The sequence below is a fragment of the Leptonotus elevatus genome, chromosome 9, assembly GCF_054856555.1.
Source record: "Leptonotus elevatus isolate MCC_2025b chromosome 9, RoL_Lele_1.0, whole genome shotgun sequence".
NCBI classification, from domain to species: Eukaryota; Metazoa; Chordata; class Actinopteri; order Syngnathiformes; family Syngnathidae; genus Leptonotus; species Leptonotus elevatus.
The window spans coordinates 9616712-9639848 of record NC_141247.1 but is presented as its reverse complement, the minus strand read 5'-3'; the positions used below and the strand labels follow the sequence as shown (position 1 = coordinate 9639848).

The window sequence follows — 23137 nt, the reverse complement described above, 5'->3', positions numbered from 1 at the left end:
ACTTTGTACCCCTGTGCAAAAGCATTTTGACACGGCCCTTCTCGTCTCGTTCCCTGGCCACCCTCATCCCAACCCGGAGCTTGTCTTCTGAATTCTGCATTGAATGCACGACATTGCTAATTAAATCACGGGCTGCCTGCGGAATGACCCACGGACGTGAAGTGGTGCATGTATGCATTTATTCCCTTTTATTGGCTCATCAACATGCATGTGCGTAACGCTGTCCGCGTGAGTCGCTATAGGGTCCAATCACGGCTTAATGAAGGAAAGTCCAGAGGGGAGCGCAGCTGAAGCTGAAGCTGGGGCACGGGGATTCTGCTGAGACCCTAATTCGTGCCGCGGTTTTGCCCTTGACTCGCTCACAAGCATTCCCATAATGGCTGTTTATCAAAAGAAAGTAGACTACGCATTCAGTAAGCAACCACTTTTGTAGAGTTACGTAGCACTCTGAACAAAAACATCCCTTTAGAATAATTAAAAGGTTATTTTTTTTAAATTGCTAGACGGAGAGATGCAAATTGAGCAAACAAAAATGATTATCAGTGAGTACATGTTTACATGCAGTCAAAACCCTTTTAAAATCCGAATATTGGAAGTCTTCAGGTTTTGAAAGGCCATATTAACACATGCAGAAACCCAAATATGCTCTTATTTGTGTTTTTAAAAACGTATTTCCTCTTTTTGTTTGCTTTCAAACGTGTCACTTGAGTTGTGAATCTTTTATTTCTGCATCTCACAATGGCTTCTGCTCGTCCAAAATTCATGCCGCTATAAATGAGCACTCTTGCTTTGTTTTTTGTTCTCTGTCATAGATGAGGCAAGAATCCTGTTTGGAGCTTGATATGACAAATTTAGCGCATCTATTTTCATTGTTTTTTCCCCTCTGAATTTTTAGTGAATGCACATTTTTCATTCTATCCGGACTTTTACTGTACACTTTTCTTTTACTAGCGAATATGAAACCAGAAAACCATGGATTTTTTTTTGTATGTTTGAATTCGAAATGTCCTACTGTGTAACTGGTCTTTGAATGCACCTCATGTCTCACACGGACCACAAGTGACATCAGTGTTTAACAGTACTTATGACCCACGTTTTATAGATGAACCACAAAGGTTGTGTATATTACAAACAATAAAACAACTATCCAATTAAAAGCATCTGCCTGTGACATGGCACAAGTGAAATGAGTGATCAGCCCGCTTTCGCTTCACACACACACACGATACATTTTTTCCATATTTTAAGCTTGCGATTGCTTGATGGTTATGACCCAACCGGCCATACATATTGTGTTTGACAACAGCAACTAACTGCATTTATATTTCCACATGTAGGGATTAAATGGATCAGCGCTCCGTCTCCATTGTTAAAATGCACCGAGCGTGAATACTGTTAATATGGGAGATCAAGGAAGCCTGCGAAGTACACATCCAGACTCGGATGTTTGTTTGTTTGTTTGTTTGTTTGTTTGTTTGTTTGTTTGTTTGTTTGTTTGTTTGTTTGTTTGTTTGTTTAAACGGGAAGGCTTTAACCTGACCCGCATCGCACAGTGGCTTCCGCCTTCTCTGCGGCAGCTGATGCACCGCGCACAGTCCACATCTAAAAAAAGAGCTGGAGCGTTTTTTCGCTGCCCTGTCAATTTGAAATACATTCTTGTTTTTTCTTAATAACGGAATGGAAATGTATTCATTTATTTTATTTTGTATTTATAAAATTCACCAATTACTTGAAAAAGATAATCAACAGATTAATCTGTGATCAAAATAATTGTTAGTTGCAGACCATTTTAAGTGTGGAAAAGGTCAAATTTATTTCACCTATAAGGGTTATCATTAAGTTATGTGTGTTACTTCACCACAACTCTGCTCAAACTTGAAAAACTGTCTGATGAATTGTTGAGCGCAAAGGACAACTCGATTCTTTGTGTTCTTTGATTATTTATTTTCTTGAAGATGGAACGGTGGAACAGTAGGGTAAATTGGAACAGGTTGCAATAGTTTGGAACAGGTGGGAATGTGCTTTCCAGGGGTGCGCGGGTGAATGTGGTCCTTCTTATAGCACTTCCTGTTTCTAGGTTCCACTAGTTGTGTCTGTGTGTGCTTGCCCTCTGCAGGTTGGGAGGAGCATGCTGAATGTGCTTAATGGGATGAAGGGATGATATTGGTGTTTGACGCAACACCTCCCACTTGACCTCCTGGTTCTTCAACCCAAGGAGGTCAAATCTAGTTCTTATGCGCTTGATTCAGTTCTTCAATCAATGACTTCACAGTTGAGACTGGGTAGGCTGGGAAACGTTCTGACGTACACATCCCTTCCAATTCCCTTCTGGTCAGTGTTGACGTCAACAACTCTGGCAAGCTTGAACTGTCCTCTTGGGGCGTTTTGGTCAGCCAAGCCAGATAACATCTCTGATGGCCAAATTTTTGTGTGCAGTGTGCCATTTGGCCCTGATGAACAAGTTTGGCCCAGCTAATTGGCTCCATTTCCTCCAAAACCGGTCAACTTCTGTTTGGATAGCTCTTAACCTCTTGTAAGAGTAGCCTTCGAAATCAAAGGTCCCTGGATCTCTACTAGATGCAGTTCTTCCAAGCAAACTTGAATTTGGGCTGATGTAATTTACACAGTCCTCCCGGCTCTGAGTTCCTTTTATTGGTAAGGTTAGCGGCCATATAAAGGAAGGTTTGAAATTCACCCCATGTGAAGACTGCATTACCTCCCAGATTCTGCAACACGCGCTTTATGGTGCGGACAGCACTGCGTGATGGATTTTCCAGCTCCATTCTGTGTGGTGTTTGGTAGCCTAATTTTCCACAGTTTCCTTGGATGGCCTCTTAATGCTATGAATCGTTGGTAGGCCAACAGGAACCCTTCAGTTGACTGATCACTGACAAAGTCTGTGTGCACAGTTCTGGATGCCACTAGTTGTCTGTGTGTGCTTGCCCTCTGCAGGTTGGTAGGAGCATGCTAAATGTGCTCAAGGGGATGATGGGATGATATTGGTGTTTGACGCAACAGTACATTTTAGGTTTATCCTGTAATTTCACCCGAAAGTCCATTATCCCTAATTGTTTTTAATTGTGTATTGCAAGGACATATTTTATTCCACTCCTCTGCATTATTACTCAGTGTCATTGTGTCCCTTGAAATGCACTGTATTAGTTATTGTCATTAGAAATGAAGTAAGGGAAGTTAGCGCCACTCTTTCAATAGCAGCTCCACGCCAGAGCAAAAAGTGTGTGAACAGTCATTTCTAAAGTCATTCACTTTCAGGCTGGATGATTATAAGTGTTGGCTGTAGATGGCAGAACATGCCATTATTTTACACGAATGTCTCAGCTGAAATCACATGCAGATTTTTTTCTACTACGAATAGTGACCTTTAAATCAAGTCTTGGTGGTAATTGTCTCCAATGGGACTCGGGAGTAATACTTTCAGGAATGTGTTGTGTATCGCCATAAAATGCCTACAGAAGAAATGTATGATTTAGTTTTATATGTAATGACATGCAGATCATTATTGGAAAGGGCCCTTAAATAATTAGCGACATAAAAACATGCGTGCCCAGCTTATGAACACAAATGTTTTTACTGGGCCTAAACAAAACAACGTGCAAAGTCCCTCTTGGGATTGGGTTAAGATGCACGCATGCATTATTGCACACTGCTCATGAATACAAGCAAATTAATACAATGCATCTTTTTTTTATGGTTTAACCATAACAACATTTTCATTTTCTTTATGTGACCAAAAACATTTGAGATATAACATCCATGATAAGTTATCAATAAAGTACTTGTCACAGGCCACACCAAATGACAAATAATCTTTCAATTGACAAACTTATTAGATCAAATTTCCCACTGTGGTAATATGACCTCATTTAAGCAAGAAAATACTACAAGGATTAACAATAAAATAAGCAAACTTTGGCTGATGCCTAAGAAGATGAATTGTAAGCTGAATGTGATCTTCAAAGTTGAGGCTACATGATTTTATCTGTTGAGAGGTCAAACTTCCTAAAGTTTTAAACGGTTCAAATCTCAGACGATGACCTTACCTGCGATTAAAATTGACTTTTCCACTGATATTTAACAGTTCCTGAAAATTTCTGGTTAATATATCTATGGGCATTTGAAAGACGCATTAAACGCAAGTACCAAAACTTTAAACCCGCTTTTCTCAAAACTATGGATTTCAACCTTCCAACATTGAAATTGCTGTAACTGTCAGTTTTTTAGGTATGTCCTTGTATTATATATCATTTTAAAGGAAATTATGAGGATGATTGGCTGGCGACCAGTTCCCCAACTACCATCCGAAGACAGCTGGGCTCTAGCACACACGTGACCCTAGTGAGGAAAAGCCGTTCAGAGAGTGGAAGGATGGATCGGTGGATATCAGATTACAGAAAATTTGAATGACAGCAAACTGTGTAACATTTGAGTCTGCCATTTAGTGTTTGGCTAGAAGATGGCGGTGAAGTTAGATCATTTTTGGTAACACCTACTGATTTTTTTTCTTTAATCAGCCCCTGAAGCCAGATGGACTTACAAAATTAATTTGGTAACAATGTTGATCATGCACAGAACCACAAAAAAGGCTCTATGGCCCATGTTATAACAGACACAGGAAGCCTGCCATTTTGGTTTTCATTGCATGTGGGAGGAGCATGGTGGTGAAGTTTGGTGATTGACCATAATAATAATAATAATGCATCAGATCTATATAGCAATTTTCTAGACACTCAAAGACGCTTTACAATGGAATGGATACATTATTCATGCACTCACACATTCACACTGTGGTGGCGGTAAACTACTTTAGTAGCCACAGCTGCCTTGGGGCAGGCTGACGGAAGCGTGGCTGCCAGTGTGCGCCTACGACCCCTCCGACCACCACCAAACATTCGTACCTTCCATACACTATTGTGAGTAGCACTGGAGGCAATGTGTGTAAAGTGTCTTGCCCAAGGACACAACGACAAATGACTTGGGGAGAGCAAGGATCGAACAGCCAACCTTCTGGTTACTGAAGACCGTCTCTACACCCTGAGCCACGTCCGCCACTCAACACCAAACAAAAAAAAAACCCACCAAAACACCAAACTAATAATGCAAGTCAATAATATCATAGCTTGACCAAACGTATTGAAGATACAGAGGTAAGCTTCACTTGTCAATTTTGAAATTTGGCAAGGCTGTCTATCAAGAGTTGACCCACATGAAATGCTCAAGAACCCCGGCAAATTGCCGTTTCGGTTTGTAGCGTCACTCGTGCGTCAAAGACAAACTCACCAAGCTATTTGGTCTGACGAATACCAAATTTTAAACCCGTATTCTGGACAGATAGGTTAACGACAAATTGAGAAAATGTTTTACTTTTCATCATTGCGTGTGGCACATGGCAAATAAGTTTGCCCATAAGATATAAAACTATTGACACAGAGCTCAGAGCCTGACCAAAATGTCTCACGTGTGATTCACAGCCGCTCTCTATTCTCAGATGTGTGTAAATTCAATAACGCCACTCTGAAAGCTCTGATTTTATCTGCCCACATTGGGTGTGGGCTGCGGGGTTGTCAGTTCCCATTCATCGCTCACAACTTTAATTATGGTATCATTCTGAGTCATACTGCATTGAAAGGGGAGTATTTTCTTTGAGCTCCTATTTGACGTGCAAATTATCACAGGCATAAAAAAACAGGCACCCTTTTGAAAGAGCAGTGACACTATAGTTGTATGAAAGAAAATAAAAATGTAAGTTTTTGCCACAGTAATTTGGACTGCGGGCCAAGCAGCGGGATTGCAGACGTATAATTCATTGAGTCATAATTAATATAGCGGCAATAATCTTAAATGTGGAAAAAATAAGCTTTGAATGTGTGGAAGTCATGCTGCAGTACCTGCACACTGAATCAGGTAATGAGGGGTCTATATGGCCACAGCCACAACCATTTAGTTCCTGGCATAACGATCAATCAATGGTAACAAGAGGACTATACATTCTATTTATAGGAAAGCAACTGTTACTGCTTGGAAATCACGGAGGTGTGTTTTGCAAGGAAGCAGTACATTACTGTCTATTACTTCCAGTGCCACACATAACAACACTGCTACTACATTCATTATTTTAGTAGTCTGTGGGACCAAGAATATGGTCAATCTAATTATGGATAATTTATTTCATTTCATTTGCACATAGACAAAAAAAGACTTGACATTGAAAGTGTTTTTGTGCAGAAAAGATCAGAAAACCCATTTAAGGTTTATAAAAAAAAAAGATCTCAACTCAAATAATCTTCACATTCAGTATACATATTCAGTACAAAAACTAACGTAAGAAAGGAATAAAATAAAATAAACTTAGTACACTAATAACATTTAACAAAAATACATTGTAGGAATGTATATTAAAATAAAATAAGAGGTGTATCTGTAAGCCTACCACAAATCTGTGATTAGAACGGCGTATGATAGGGTTGAGTGACTTTGGCTTGTTAAGGTGTGCCCAAAAAAAAAAAGTTTTGCATAAGAATCAAGATTCAGAATCGATATAAAATGTCCCAAATTCGATTTAATTTATTTAGGTATTACCCTTGTTTGTGTGCCTTTATTGTGAGCGCTGTTCATGTTGTACAAAATGTGGCTCAGCACATTCAGATACACTCATAGCCCCATTAAAAAGTAGAAGAAAAAAGTTACGATCAAGTTATATGAATAAACGTTGTTGTTTTGCAGCGTAGGAAGAGCATATGCCTGTGAGTAATGTGAAGATACTTCCCTGTGTACATGCCCGCTGCGTTATGTATGAATAGACATTCTTTTGAGTGATACAATTGGCGTTAATTAGCGTTAGCGAGTCAATGGTGCTTTCCATTGTGCATTAGTCTTGAGCTAGCTACGTTTGAGAAACAAGCTTTTTGCATTTAAGTGTGTCATTTTATGTTTACTCTTACAGTTAGTGTAATAAACCAGCAACATTGAACTCTTTGAGGGACTGTTCACTATCTGCCAAACTCTACTCAGTAAGACAGGACCCTTTTACTACCAGGAACTTCTGTTACCAGTCACTCTTCTGGGCTTAGTGGAAAAAGGACAGTATTGGGTTTTGCTGTTTGTTTGGCTTTCTTGTGTGCCACTTTGATGATGACCATAGAAATAGAACTTGCCACGATGATGTGTGACACGCTTATGTTCCTTTGAGAATGTTGACCAATACAGTAGTGACATAATTTAAGTACTCACATGTGAAGATGACAAGGACAGAGCGGAGCAGCAGGTTGACGGCCATCTCCCAACGCTCTGACACTCGGGCTACGACAGACGGGATAAGGATCTCGGCAGGGACGTAGAACTGCAGGGCGAACGTGATGAAGATGCCGAAGCAATAGAGCAGCTTCACAGCTTGGTAAGTCCTGGAAAAAGATGAGGGAGAAGGAAGTAAGTGGGCACAGGCACAGTACAGGTACAGTTAAACAGGGGCGGCATGGCTCAGTGGTAGAGTGGTTGTCTCGCAACCGTGAGGTTGTGGGTTCGATCCTTAGCTCTTGTAACCATGTCGAAGTGTCCTTGAGCATGAACACTAAACCCCGATTTGTTCCCGGTGAACATGGCAGCGCCCTCCGATGGCAGCAGCCGACCACTGGTGTATGAATGTGTTTGTGAATGTGAGGCATTGTAAAGCGCTTTGGGCATCATCTGTTGTAGATAAAGCGCTCTATAAAAAGTACTTCATTCACCATTTAAAAAAAAAAAAAAGTATCAGCGACAGGACCGGCTTGAGAAGGCGAAACGAGTGGGCAGTTTCCCAGTGGGCCACCAGAGGTCACTATTTCGCTAATTTCAAAATCAGCCAATAACGTGCTTTTTGGTAAACCTTGATATTTAGATCCTCGGTAGAGAACAGTTGGACATGTGCGTTCAAATGTACAACAAAGGTCAAATTAAATTTACCTGTTAAGGTGATTTTAGGTTCATTCTGAAATTTCAAGCCTAATGTTCTGTTGAGTAATATATAAATAGATATATATTTAAGTGAGTTATTTAGCATCTTTGTGTCCCTTATTCAAAGTTGTTCCATCCATCCAGCGGAAGTGGATGGATGGATAGATGGTTGGATTTTGCAGTTCTAAGGTAGTGGAAACGAGAATGGGAGCCTCCAGTTATGTCCAGTCATTCACTCTAGGCTGGATGTTTAAGGCCAGCTTTACATGCACATGCCTTTTCTTTTCTTTTACCAAATGTCTCTGCGGATAATGTATGCAGATTTTTTTTGTGCAACTGACCTTTAAATCAAGAGCCTGAGGTAATATTATGTTTTTGCTCCTTATTAGAGATCATTGAGTTAACATATAACAGTTAGTTGGACTTATCATGCATTTGAGGTTCATCCCGAAGTTTCTTGAGGTAGCCAAATAGCCTTAACTTTTTGCGAGCAGTGTATGTTCAGCGCTGCACACTAAAGGTGCAACTCTAGAAAATACCACAGAGGTCTTCTTTCGGTCACAAACAAATAACAGAGGAACTAAATGTAGGCACTTAGGCACTTGTGATGTCATCTTACCAGCAGTTAGGCAGGTTGAGGGTGATGCTGCCGCCGATGTCGGTGCCAAAGCACATATACCCGATGGTGCCGAGGCTGATGTACAGAAATGTGACGATGCCCATTCCCAGGTAGAGGACCAAGGGGAAACTCTGTGGCCTGTGCATCTTGTTCTCCAGAGGAAGGACCTAGAGACAACAGTTGACAACCGCATGTCAAAGTGTTTGTCTTGTGCGCACGAGCCCTTTCTTTGTTGATCCGACACATACCACTCCAATCCCTTCAAAGGCAAAGATAGCCGTCCCGAAGAAGAGCGGGTATTCTTTGGCTCGGCCCACGACTGGAAGGTCGATGGGGTATTTGATATGCTGGAAGGGAAAAATAGAAGAGAAAACAGTATATATATATTTTTAATATTTATATCTTTGAAATGATTTAACCAGGAAAGCCTGATTTAAATTACAAGTCAAAGTTCAGTATTAATTGCAGGACCAGCGAAACTTTGAAATGTGTGATATAGTCTGAAAAATATGGTATATTAGTACTTTAAACCTAAGGCTCTTCCACTCGGCTGACGTTTGTGGTGACTAGGGCTGGGTATTGCCAACAACTTCACGATACGATGCGTATCACGATACAGGGGTCACGATACGTATCCATATGTATCCCAATACATGGTCTTTAAGGAGATACGTATCCCGACATTTTACATTGCTTTACATGCATTTTTATTATAAGAGCCATAGGTATATCTAAATGATTTTTATTATGCTGGATGGTAAAAATGTTTTTGTCAGCAGCTCTTTTGGTTTGCCACAGTGGCATGCGTGGCCTAAATGCGCGTGCATTGCAGAGCAAAGTGCCACTTTCACAGACACACCGGGAAACTTTACAAATAGGCATTGGCCAATATGAGTCAAACTATGATAGTATTAAAAATTACAGCTCTAAAATGTGCCTATTTGAAATATTTGGGGAAATAAAAACTTTTTTTTCATTTAATTGAGTTTCTAAACAAAATATAGGAAAATTGGTACATTAAGAAACATGTACCATGTTAAGTTTAAATAAATAAATGTTGATAGTGTTCTTCCGTTTTAATTTTTCTTGCAAGACAGTGTCCAATCACTGGTGAGCTATTTTTAGAACAGACTTGAATTTGTGGGACACCTACACATTGTACACTTTTTTTTTTTATTAAGTAAACTGTCTGCAAGGCACCAGTGTCTCTTTTCTCCGCCCCTTCCACTCTCTCCTCCTGCTGCTGCTTTGCAATTAACTTCAGAGGCTGCTGCAGCACAGCCCTGCAACAAAAACGAGTGGTTAACTGCCTACAGTATTTACAAATACAATGTGCAATATCAATTCTGACGCCAGCTTATCGATACGTGTATTGTTAAGATGCCCCTAACAATATATTGACTTATCGATTTTTTTAGCACACCCCCGAGTGGTGACGTACTAATTCATTTCCAATTTCCAGTTCCGGTCCTGTGTAGCTGTGTATTATTTCTCTCCAGACATTTATCAATTTGCTTGTTATTTCTTTGCTACAAAAAGTTGGTTACGCTCTACTGTTGGACGACTGTTCAATATGGACAAGTCGCTTGAATTTATTTTATTTATTTATTACACAATACAGTGTAAATTAAATCAAATTAATTTATGGAATGTGTACTGGCCAGCGTTATGGTGGACGCTTAATTTCAGTTTAACGGGCATAAAAAGTTAGCATTCAGTGTTTTCCATTATAAAATTCAGACAATATGCAACTTTTGGTAGCCTGTAATCCCATTTTGAAACCCTGACCTTGCCTTGAAACCCTAACCCAAGTTTGAAACTCCAACGTACAATCCAAACCCAGTCTTGAAATCCCTCATTGAAGCCTTAACTTAAAACTATAACTCACGCTTGAAACGTTAATTTGAATTCTTAAAGGGGAAGTTAACCTAAATATTTTCTTTGCAATAATATGTTGTGTGCACCCACTATCTTAAACACGGCATTCTAATTAATATTGCGCTTGTGGAATATGAATTAAGCAGAAAAATCCACCCCTTTTGATCAATCTCAGGGGGAGGCCATTTTGCCCCTTGCTGTCACCGCCATGCTCCGTCTAGCAAGCCAACAAAATCTGTCTTTATAGTAAACGTAGAAATGGCTACATTTAAATGACTGCCTAAGCTGGAAATAATCAGACTTCCCTTGTCTTTACAGACATGACTTCTTCAAGATGTTTTTTGTGGGTCTTTTCAAGATATATGCCTACCGACTACAGTAATTTCTGGACTATAAACGCACCTGACTATAAGCCGTAGCTATACTTGGGGAATACTCGAGTTACACATATAAGCCGCACCCACCCATAAGCCGCAAGTGTTTTAATGTTGCCGCACCGGGTTCCCGCTACTTTCTTTTCCATAATAAGGGCACAAATTGTCTCGCTCTTGTTCTGTCTCTCCTACTGTATTTGGGCTTACTTGGTTTGTTTTGCTCTGCCTGATGTTCTTGTTCTTCCTTTATAGTGGGCCTTTTTGTGATCTGATGGATAAGCCGCACCTTTGTATTAGCCGCAGGGTCGAATGAAAGTGAAAAAAGTAGCGGCTTATAGTCCAGAAACTACTGTATTATGGAGCTTAGCGATAAAAGCCTTTGGAGTCTCTCATGTTCAATCACAACTTACTGAATAAGGCCTGATACACACAGAAGGATTTCTCAAACCTTAAAATATGGTTAATTTGTTACACACATGAAATCAAAACAGATTAGCGTAGGATAATATTTCTTGCCTTCTGGGGAACCCACTTTTAAATAAAAACATTGGGTAGGATATGCTGGTTTTCGTTTACGGCTGCTTTGTTCCTCAGTCAGGGCGCTTCTTCGAATGGCTACATTCAACCACATCCACATCAAAATTCACGTCATGACTCGGAAGAGACATAAGCTTTCCCCACTCACAGAATTATTTGGTCAGAAGTAGTGAACACGTTGTATATTTAAAGTTGTCAGCCCGACCCATTTCAGACCATATTATCGGGACAAATTTACTCTTAACAAATTTCGGACCACAAGATAATCTTTTAGGATAATCTTCTAAGTCAAAAGATTGATTGTTGCATTTGTCGTCATTGGTCGGGAAGGGAAAAAATCGGGACAAATTCATCCCGATGTGTGTAACGGGTCTAAATCAACGTAAGAGTTTTGCATTTTGTGGACAGCCATCAAACTTCCCTGCCATGTTCTGCCAACACAATAATGAAAACTCAAAAAACTAGCCTTTGCAGTAGGAGTGGGAATCTTTGAATGTCTCATGATTCGATTCAGAATCGATTTTCGATTAAGAACGATTTTTGATTAAAAATGATTTGATTGACAATGATTTTTGCTTCAATCTATAAATGTGCAAGGAATTGTAATGATCTACTCTAGTCTGACTCGCTAATGCTAATTAGCGCGCTACTCGCGGCACTTTTATTACTCAAAAGAACGGCTCGACACTGCAAAAAAATAACTTTTATTGGAATAAATTGATCGTGATTTTTTCCTTCTACTCTCTAATGTGGCTACAACTTAACAGTGTATTAGACTGCGTGGAACCACACTGACCCTAAGTGGCTAAATTGGGTACAACATGAACAGCGCTCCAAATAAAGTCACACACAGACAAAGGCAAGACAGTATAAAATAATTTAAATAAAATAGATTTTGGGACATTTAAAATCGATTCTGAATCGTACTACATGAGAATCGCGATTCTACTGAGAATTTATTTTTTGGGCACACCCCTACTTTGTTTCGACAATGACCACATGACCCTATAATGGCCATTATGATATCCTGTGTCTTTTTCAACATAGCTTTTTGAAACAACATCCGTGGTGATCTTAACGAGTCACATGAATTTACAGCACAGCAAATCCCTTCAGATCTGTACATCCAGATGCTTCGTCCAGGGCTGCTTCACAGACCTCGTGCATCGTCCTATGTATATAATATTTAACTACCGCCTGTAAAACAAGAGGGCCTATTAAATATTTACACATTCTCCAAATCACTTTCATCAACATGTTCTGCATACCCAAGCGAGGTAAGATTAGGATGAGATATCAATAGGCGGGTCGGTGTAGCGACCCGCTGGTTGCCTGCGATTGGCTGGCAACCAGTTCAGGGTGTACCCCGCCTACTGCCCGAAGCCAGCTGGGATAGGCTCGAGCAACCCCTGCGACCCTTGTGAGGACAAGCGGTACAGAAAATGGATGGATGGATGGAGGGTCGGTGCAGTATCTGCAGTGTTGCAGACTCTGTATTGGTCCATTGTAGTGAAGTAAATGATTGGCTGTGTTCAATCCGAGTCATTCTCTACAGATGATCACCTATACTGTGGATAGTGCCCTCAATGTATCCCAAAATCTTAGTTTAAAAATAGTGAAGAGCCTATGCTCACAACTCAAAACATACCATGATGGATTGTACCGATACACTAAAGTGACTTCTATATTATATTATAATTTGAAACGGTGACACAGGCGTGAAATCATGTTTGGGTGTGTGTGGCATACCCCAAGTGGAAGCGTCTAAGACAAACAGTCCACTGATAAAACGGCTCTTTTTTTCTTTTTCTTTTTTAATATTTCAAAGAAGTTTGAAAAGTATAGCCAGAAAAAAAAAATCTAATAAATCTAAAGTTCCTTTTGGACTTAAATGTCATCTTCTAGAAGAGGAAGAATTCCCTTAGCCATTCAAATGTTCAATCAAACTACTTGTGATTCACTGCCTGTGCCCAACCACTTTACTCTAAGTGTCAAAGTGAACAAATAGCTTTTTATGCAAATGTACAGCAAGCATATCTCACAGACATTCATGAAATGTAGACTCTTCTGCCCTACTCACACGTGACGTGTGAGCACAGAAGCTAAAAAAATATATATATATTTATTTAAAGAAATACCCATTGATGTTTACCGTGATGGAGTAGAAGTAGATGAGGACCAGGCTGGCGGCCATGACCAGATTGGCGATGAGCGAGAGCGGCGCCAGGTACTTAAGGTTGGGCGTAAAGACCAGCAGGATGAAAGCAGGCAGGAAGCAGAGCATGTAGAGGCGCGAGTCAAAGCTGGGCACCAGAACCTGGGTCTGGTTGCCGCTGTCTACCTGGCAGTTGAAGGCGGTGGCGTTGGCCGCTTCCACCACCTGCCAAGAAGGGAAAACAAGGCAGAAACACTTCATTCGATTATGACTCTTAGGCTACAAATCAATTTGGATTCTTTAGGTTGCCATTTTGATTCGATATGGATTTGATGTCTGTGTCTGATGTCTATTCAGGTAGTTTTTTTACAAGTTTTATTATTAGCAATTTAACCCTGCCATGAAAACATGTGTGGTATGTCACATCGATTTTGTTGTTGTTGCTTTTTCAGAAAATAAATGCATGTCACTACTGTATATGATGCGCACACAAAACAAAGTGATGACCGCTCTGTAATGAAAAAGTAAAGTGTATGTAAACCTTTTTTTCTTCCTCTCAATGAAATGAGAAATGATAGTAAAGGGTCAGTCACTCTGGAAGTCCAACCATCCCACGTAAGAGGCACTGTATCACTGCCAATGACAATGACGCCAAACTCTGAACAGTTTCGGGATGACGACTTCTGACATGTTTTCCTGTTAGTATCGCATATCGCAATTTGAGAATCCGTCCCATCTTCTTGAACCTCTGGTTGTCCGTGACACTGTTCAGTGAAAGGTCCTGGCATATGAATGCAGCCATAGACTCCGTTCTCATCTATGCGCAAACAGAGCCTTGGCAGCAGTTTGCAGGCATTTTCAAAATAATGCAAACTGACCCTAAATGTTAGATTTAAAAATACTGTAGAAGGCGCACACTTTAGGCTCCTGCTGCTGTTTGCTTTTGTCACCATTTTTTTTATTTTGGTCCAAATGCGGCTTGCCTACATACAACGCAGGCTTCTCCCTAGCGTTTTATTTGCCCTGTAGCCCACCAGACTTTCCTTGAGCACCCCCCAGGCTAATCACTTTTCGATGCGTCTATATGAGGCGCAAAATGCTAATTTTGACTTGCAAATTGCAACGCGACCCGTTTATTTTTAGCCTTGAGACGCCAAAATAAAATGAGTAAAAAGATATGCAAGGTTACTTTTTAAGAATATCACAAGTTATCACATCAAACTGACAGGAAAACCGGTGTTACTTGCAACATTATTCCTTACTTTTCTTTCCTCGAAGCACCTAGCGCGCCTAGCTCGGGTGGAAACGAGCAGTGCATAAAGGTGCCAGCAACGGAGCTTGAGTAACTTCGTGTCTGTCGGATGGCCTACCATTGCAACTCGTGGGGTGGTGGCCTCTGTCACCACCTGAGTGGAGTCTATTATCCTTTTTGCGGAACATAATTTGCAGTCGGCTAATAAAGTGCTGTCACCTGTGTTCACCTGACAGTATCTCCGCATGGCTGAAATGGCTCCCACTCTGCCTGCCTGGAAGGCATATGTCAGGCTGGTAAAGTACTATTAGTGTTTTCGGGTACAAATACAAGCACCGACACAATATATATCAGTGCTGCCCTACGTGAAACTCTAAATCTGGCTAAACTCTAACTTGATTCTTAACTTGAGATCCAAGCTCTGACTGGAAATGTACAAAAAGTACAACGCCTGAAACAGCATGATTGACAATCTGACTATGAAACCCTGAACTTTGCTTTAATCCTGACTTGAAACCCTAACTTTAAAATTGAACCCTAATTTGAACTTTTGTTGTCCCACTGCACATTTGTAAGTTGATGGTAATGTCTGAACCAGCGTGACAACAGACTGGTACTGCCATCTAGTGGCCTTTCAAGACCCCTTCTTTAAATTCCGTACTGTATGAGGCTCAAGTGTGGCCCGAAGAACATGTGTCTAAAGCTCACCACAGTTTTACTTTGCAATATGAGTTTCAAAGAGCAGACCTGTGATTTGACGCCAACGGTCAAATGACAAAGTGACCACAGATAAACGGAGGTTGCCGTAGTGAATGGAAACCCCGCGTGTTTGTTACCTGCTTAACATTGTCGCTTAAGAAGACAAAGTAAACGCAGCAGAAGCCAAGCTGGGTGATGATAAGAAACAAGTTGACTGTCCGTCTAAAAGCAAAGGACAAACAGGCATTGATCACGACATGCCTATAAAACAAGTGTCGAATTGGTTCAATAAAAACAACAGCTGTGTAATGTTACGATGCTGGAGGATTTGTATACGTGTTTAACCTACTTTCCCCAATGCGAGTGTCTCCTAAGCCATGACACATTCTCCATGCCGTACTGGAATGCCTCGCCATACGTCAGAGACTGCCTGTTCACCCTAAAACAGAAAAACACATTTGGATTTGTAACAACACTTTGCAAGTCTGGAGGGTGGAACCAGAAAAGAACCAAGAACCAAGTCCACTCCTTTCACAATGAGTTGGTTCAGAACAAAAATGAGCCTCAAATTCATTATTTTATTTGTTTTTCATCAGTAAAAGCAGCCATATGCGGTGACAATATTCAACTACCCTTGTGCATCAAGAACTTGGTGAACTTTAGTCACAAGTTGCTTTGTAAACAGACGCACACAATTTGGCGTGCTGTTTAAAATGGAAACAAACACCACTGGGATCAACAGTGTGAAAGGGGTAATCGTGTAACACTTTGAGTTGAGCTATGGACACAAGAGCATCCCGGATAGTCTGTGTTTTTACCCTGTAACAAAGATAAATTACACTTAAGATGGCAAGTGTTGTTCAAAGCCAAACAAGCATGTGATCACAAGAATCAAATAAGGTGAGAACGGAGCTTACTTTGCACTGAGGTGGTGGGAACAGTCGACCAGCACCCTCATACAGTGCACCGCGATGAGGCCAATGCACAGCAGGCTGATCGGACCCAGCTGGACACATGAAACATACAAACAAACAAAGACAACATATAAAGTTGAGGGGCGATTAACACAATTCTTTAAAAAAAAAAAAAAAAAAAAAAAAGAGAGAAACATTGAATGTGTTTTCCCGTGGTGGGGGTGGGGGAACCATAGAAACACCCCAAAAATATTTTAAAATTTGGAGTGTCAAAATTAGAGCCTTAACGAGTTATCTTTAAGTCCTTAATGAAACCAGTTTTTTAACGCACATACCTTATTGGGAAAGCCCTGTACTCTGACAATTCCGATCGCAACGCAGCATTCATGTCCACATATGAATTATCCTCTACAAATGCACTGAACTGCAGCCAATATACTGTACACAATGTTTAAAGAGGAAGCAGGCTCCTGGTTAGCAGTTAGCACTGTGTGAGGTTGCTATAGGTCTCATACGAAAGCGTCTTGAAACTTTGGCGGGTCTCCCTATGAGAAATGTCTACCAAATTTCATGTTGCCAGTGCTTACTGTAAGTGAAACTGCGACAGGACAAATTCATCTTTAAAGGGGAATCGGAAATGGCCATTATGACCCTAAAATGGATGCTTTGACCAAAGTAGGGTTGAGTGCAAATGAAACTATAACATCTAGCTTCTAATCAAAATGGCAGAATTTCTGAGTGTTTTCAGGCATGGTTTTGCACACTCACAATAGAGATGCCTACTGAATTTCATGTTGAGCAGTGAAAAAGACTTTGAAGGATGAATTTAAAGAGGGCTCACCACCAGGCCTGCATTCTTGACCGCCAAAGGTAGACCCAGCAGACCTGTGCCAATGTTGCCCTTCAGCAGGTGGATCAGAGTCTGGCAAAAACTGCATGGGGATAAAAAAAAGTCACAGTCACTCCCACCTCACACGATGACGTTTTGCGGCATTTCTACTCGGCGACGTACGAGGTTCCGGTCTGCGTGCCGATCCTCTCATATTGGCGCTGTGTTCGAGAGGGTCCAGGAGGGGAAGGACACAGAGCATCCAATTCGGAGGGGTTTTGATCAGAGAACAGAGACCCTGTAGAAGGGTGAGAAGACAGATCTTAGCAGCACATCCTTCCCCCGCTGTACTCTAGTGCATAATGTATACAAATAGCATAACAGATCAGAGTTATAATAAGATTTTTGTAAACTAACCTCATCTCTATTTGCAGCTACTATGTTGTTAGCAGTACAAGTATACATCATGGGAAATCATTACAAATGACGGAAGTTGCTTTAAAAAAAAATCATCCCAAAAAATCATCTTGACAAACAAAAGTGATTAATCAGCCATCCCTAACACCAGATCATTTAATTTTTGAGCCCTCAATTTCCATAGGTTGATTATTTATGGCTTAATTGTGGCAATATGTCAACGTGGAAATTTGCTGATAAACACTGAGGCTCACACGTAACACACTAACTAACGCACAAGAGGAAGTGAGCGATGGCTGGTGTGAACGTGAAAAAGAGATGATTGCACATTTTGGCAACAGCAGGAGGAATGTGGACTCGTGATGTTAGACCTCAACGGCTCAAGTGAACAAGAGGTCCAAAATACATGCATGGTCACATGACATCGTGGTCACATGACCGTCTGTGTCCTTTTGTTTTGGGTTGCTGTTTTACAGGGTCGAACTTAAAATGCTTCAGTGAATTTCCTCGTTTTAACAATGCAGTGTCAGCCCTTTAGCGACACCTTCTTTTCCGTTATTGAACGTTCAAGTCCAAAATCCACACATGGTTCAGTATTATCATCCATTCTCAGCATTGTGTTATCTAAAGATGTCAAACATGTCAAAGCTACGGCGTCTATCAGCTAACAAAGATTACATAATGAGTTCAACGTGTCCGTGGACCTGGTCCATGTTACATGGGGAGGCGGCCGTCACACTAGTAGCACCCTTCGGTCTTTTTCAATAAAAGACAATCAACATGAACTCAAGCGTCTTATGCTGACAGGGTAAAGCCATTTGTTATCAATATGGGAGTTAGCGTGCATGCAAATCCAATGTACCTGCATCTGGCATGTAAACAGACAAGTCTGTTTACTAACGGCGGTGCCTCTAAGCATGCTTCCAGTTACCATATGGTGTGTCATATCTGTTGAAGATTTACTGCCTACTGATCATACATCACATGATCATTTTATGATTTAAAAAAAAAAATGAAGCAGTTTTGCTCTATTTTGTGCTTCTTTGTGCTTGCAAGAAGACAATTTCGGGTCTTCATTGAACTTAGCACGCAGTTTTCAAATTATCAAAGAATTGTGAGTGTTAATGAACCTAATGCATATATTTGTGTCAACAGTGTTTATTGAAACTACAGTAAGTAGCAGGTAATTGTAACATAAAAGATGATTTAATCTCTTAATATAGTCTTTCACAATCCAAGTTCATGTGTATAATGACAATTTAGTGTCTTCTTTTGACTTAACTTAATCTAATTTCTGAGACAATTTTGTCTTCCAAAAACAGCAAAGGCAATTTAATCATCAATAAACCTAACAAGATTTTTTTTAAACAAAACGAAAATGTAATCTTCCGCAAGCCTAATGGAAAAGTTTGGGAAACAAACAATTCAGTGCCCACTAAACATAGTATACATTTTTGTAAACACCAAAAACCATATAATCTTCCACAAACCTAACATAAATGTTTTGGAAAGAAAAAAAAATGCAGTTTTGCACTGCAACCTACAAATAACCTACACCTAGTACTTTCTTTTATAACTATCAAACACAAGTTTGTAATTGTTAAATATCAAAGACAGATTCATCATCAAATTGTACTGTTCACATTCACACTGCATGAAAAAAAATCTGCTTCATGTCGCATATGGGCAAAAAAAAATTTTTTAATTGAGCTGCAGTATAAATTGTATTCATTAAACACAATTTTTGGACTTTCAATTAAATTAGCTGAACTTTTTTGTCAAATTAAAAGACACGCAAACTAATTTTTCATACCTTCTCCTCGAACGTCGTCACTCGAGGACATCATGTCAGCGGTGCGTCTCCCAACCTCTTGGGTGCTAAAAACTGTACGTCACCAAGTGCAGCATGGGCGTCACTTGACTGTGAGGAAGAAGACAAATGTATTTAACATCAACAAGCAATGCCTCGACTAACTCTGTACTAATTACCTTTGTATGAAATAGGGACTAAACGCATCATAACATCCACTTTGGCTTGGGGCTGAAAAGTGGCAGCTTCAAAAGAAACTGCTTCACAGCAAATTAAAATACATTACCTGAAATATGATGAATATTAACATAAATAAATATTGACTGGTGACCGGTCCACTGTGTAAACTAGTGTTGTTCCGATACCAATACTGGTATTGGAAGAGGCTCCGATACTGCATTAAAACAGCGGTATCGGTATCGTTGAGTACTAACAAGTAACATGCCGATACCATTCATTTTGACTCTAATATTGAAGTTTGGGTGCAGCGTGTTGTGTCTTTTCTCATACACGAATTTCACTGATGCGCGACATGTTCACTGCATGCTGAGCTAAGATATCCTATTGGCCCTTGAATGCTCTGAACCAATGGCAGGACAGCTTTTTCATGTTGAGAAAAAAAAACTTAGGTATCTGTATGGTATCGGCAAAGCTGGGTATTGGAATCTGTATCGGATGCCAAAAAACGGTATTGGAACACCACAGTTGTGTAAACCCGCTGGTAATGGATGGATGGATGGATGGATGGATGGATGGATGGATGGATGGATGGATGGATGGATGGAGCTGAAATTAGAGAAAATGGTTCTGATCTGACAGAGTTATTTGTTTTGTGAGAGGATGCACCAAAACCAATACCAGTACAGCATTTCCTCGCTACTTTGTGGTTTGTTTTTTACGGATTCATTCTTTTGCGGACTTTCATTTGCAACCATTTATAACTCAGTTCCTGGGTAAGGTAAGCCATTTTAAGATTTAGGGAAAAAAAAGTTGAAACTAGTAGTTATTAAGCCGGTGTTTCATCCTCCTTCACATGTGCTGCCACGGTGGAGATCGTGCATCACATGAATTCATGAACGCAGGCTATAGTTAACCGCTCGTTATTTCTTCTACTCTCTTCTGATGCTGATTCCAATATTTGGCTGAATAAAACTCCAACAACCAATTTATTGCTCATTGATAAAAAAAACAATTAAAAAAAATAATCAAACAAATAAAATAACATCTTTTTTGCCATTCTGCTTGAAGTTTTTTTTTCTTCTTTTAAATCACCGCTTATGGGTCAACCTTTTCATCCCTGACTGAAGCTCCAATGCTAACTTGCCAAAAGGAAACTGTTTGCAGACAGTGTTTGTTTACTCATGACAAATAACTAATTTGTCATATTTAATTCCAACAGTTTGTTTTAAGTGAATTTTTAAAACCAGCCCAGCAAAACCTGAAACCACACCACACACATGTTAAAAATTTAGATTATCCCGTCATTTAACCCATTAAGGCCAGGAGCACATTACAGCATTTCTACCACGAGAGCCGGGAGCGCTCTAGCACTCTTCTACCTTGAAAGCCAGGAGAGTGTATACGTCATTTTGTTTTGACCAATTCGTGGTCTCTTAGCTGATGAAATGCATCAGAATATACACGAGGGTGACGTGGGCCTTGTAGCATGTCTTGGAATTTAGTTCGAGCATTCATGGCTGACGCAGATTCGCGGGAGTTATGAAATACATGACGGCGATTGACAATGACGCAGGGGGACTTCGAATCAGTGTAACCAGTAGACAGTGACATATTGTTACAATATATGTTTGTAGACAATGATGATGTAGAAAATTTTGACGGCTTTGTAACGGAATGGACGACGAATAATTACCACTCGATTCCCCGAGGTTATTACAACTGTGCTCCAGTGTTGAAGGTGGGACACAGTTTTTTGCTGAATTAAAAAATATATATATTGATTGAAGGTTTATAATAATAAACTTACCGGTAGGTTTGTGTAAACTAAACGCCACAGGTGTAAGCTATGAAATGTTTTTGGAATTATGTTTCTATCTGCATCAGGAGCTGAGATATCAATTATTTAGTAGGCATTGATAATATTCTTATAAGTTTTGCTCTATGTAGGCACAGCACATCTCTACTCATGTCCACCCTATCAAAACAATTGCCAGTGTTTTGGATTTTATGGGCATAAAGCCTCTAAGTTTACATACCCTAGGGTATGTACAAGAAGCACAACTGTATATTTATGTTTGAAATTGCCCCAAGAAAATTGCTGCCATGCAACAATGTAAATTTAAGAAATAGGAACTCGTGGTTATATAAACAGGAAACAAGTTGAGTGAGTCAAATGTTTTATTTTCTCTTTTGTATTCATAATTGCTTTTTTAATAAAGCAAAAATATATATTTTGTAAGAACATTTCATTATTCAATGGAATTTTCAATGCGATACTCAAACATTAAAATATCTAACCCTACAACTTAATTACGTTATTTGTCATAATGTCGAAGTCGCTCCTCTGTAGTCATTCATTAGCAAAAAATGCTCCTCAGAGAGAGAGAGAGAGAAAATGTTGGAGCCTTGTTATTATGTATGTGTATACAGTTAGTATAAGGCTTTCGATTCTGCCGATAGACCAAAATGAAGCAATACATTATTCTACTAAATTGCAGCTTTTGCAATTTGAAAATCTACTACATTGCGATGTTGATTTCATTTCCATGAATTGTTCAACCCTAATTTAGACCCAATCCGGGAGCAGACAACCTGTCTCCTCCCATTGACGAATCCTCGAATGTTATCCCTCTGATGGGACCAGGCCAGAAACACTCCACCGACGAGCTCCAATTTGAAAGCTTCGCCCCGGAGGTGGCTACATGATGGACCGATACATACTCTTGTCTACAACCGTACCAAGGCTACCATTAGCCGCGTATAACACAAAAACAACATGACGCGGGCGATCTAAAAATAAGATTAGTGACGAGGGTTTACATGCAAACGATGAGATAACCGCGCTAATCTAAACCTGTTACACCCATGACAGGTATAAAACAGCGAAACAAAAAATAAATCAGCATAGCTAGCCGACGTTAGCCATCCTTGCGACCATCAACACGCAGCGCCACATACAATCTATTTTTTGTTGTATTACCTCCGTAAAAGAAGTCGACGTCTCTGTCGCCCTTCGGCCCTCCGCGCGTTGCTTCTGGGATGCACGCTAACGTTTCCAAAGAGCTTTTGTGCTCATGATGTCGTCGTGAGCGGTGGCAAATCCCAGTGAGTGTGTGCCTTGGCTCGGATGCCACTGAAAATCGGCCAGAAGCCAGCCGTGAGGTCACGTGACACCAACCCGGAAGCAGCAACCAGTGCGCGTGATTGTACTGTTGCCTAGAAACAAACGATTTTTGCTTTTTTTAATTTACGTATCAGGACCAAAGAAAGACAGAGACAATAGCTTAATAGAGTCGTAAATCCCCCCCAAAAAAGTCAACCCCGTCTTCGCGGAAATGATATTTCCCAAAATTGCCAGAATGTCCAGACTTGGCTTTGGTTCAGACAACAAACAAGTCAAATGCAATGGCGAAAAGTGAAAAACGCTGATAAGATAGTGCTATGACATTCTGCCTTCGGCCACGACAGATGCCTATGGCTTTTTATATTTTATTTGTTGCACTCGTTTTGCACATTTCACATTACC

At 40.2% G+C, this 23137-nt stretch overlaps 1 protein-coding gene across 2 annotated transcripts in view; it reads right to left on the bottom strand.

Annotated features, from left to right (window-relative positions):
• Positions 1–22767, bottom strand: part of slc36a1 (solute carrier family 36 member 1) — a 32405-nt gene extending 9638 nt beyond the window's left edge. The window contains exons 1-11 of one of the 2 annotated variants that reach the window (XM_086085559.1): positions 22592–22767; positions 19435–19542; positions 17388–17502; positions 17217–17307; positions 16379–16467; positions 15811–15900; positions 15599–15683; positions 13508–13735; positions 8815–8913; positions 8567–8733; positions 7249–7418 (exon numbers count right to left, since the gene is read on the bottom strand). In XM_086085559.1, coding sequence (XP_085941685.1) covers positions 7249–7418; positions 8567–8733; positions 8815–8913; positions 13508–13735; positions 15599–15683; positions 15811–15900; positions 16379–16467; positions 17217–17307; positions 17388–17502; positions 19435–19468 — 1168 coding nt within the window. In that variant the 5' untranslated portion in view covers positions 19469–19542; positions 22592–22767. The remainder of the gene's footprint in view (positions 1–7248; positions 7419–8566; positions 8734–8814; positions 8914–13507; positions 13736–15598; positions 15684–15810; positions 15901–16378; positions 16468–17216; positions 17308–17387; positions 17503–19434; positions 19543–22591) is intronic. The other variant, XM_086085560.1, reaches the window with a different exon arrangement.
• Positions 22768–23137: the final 370 nt, after the last annotated feature.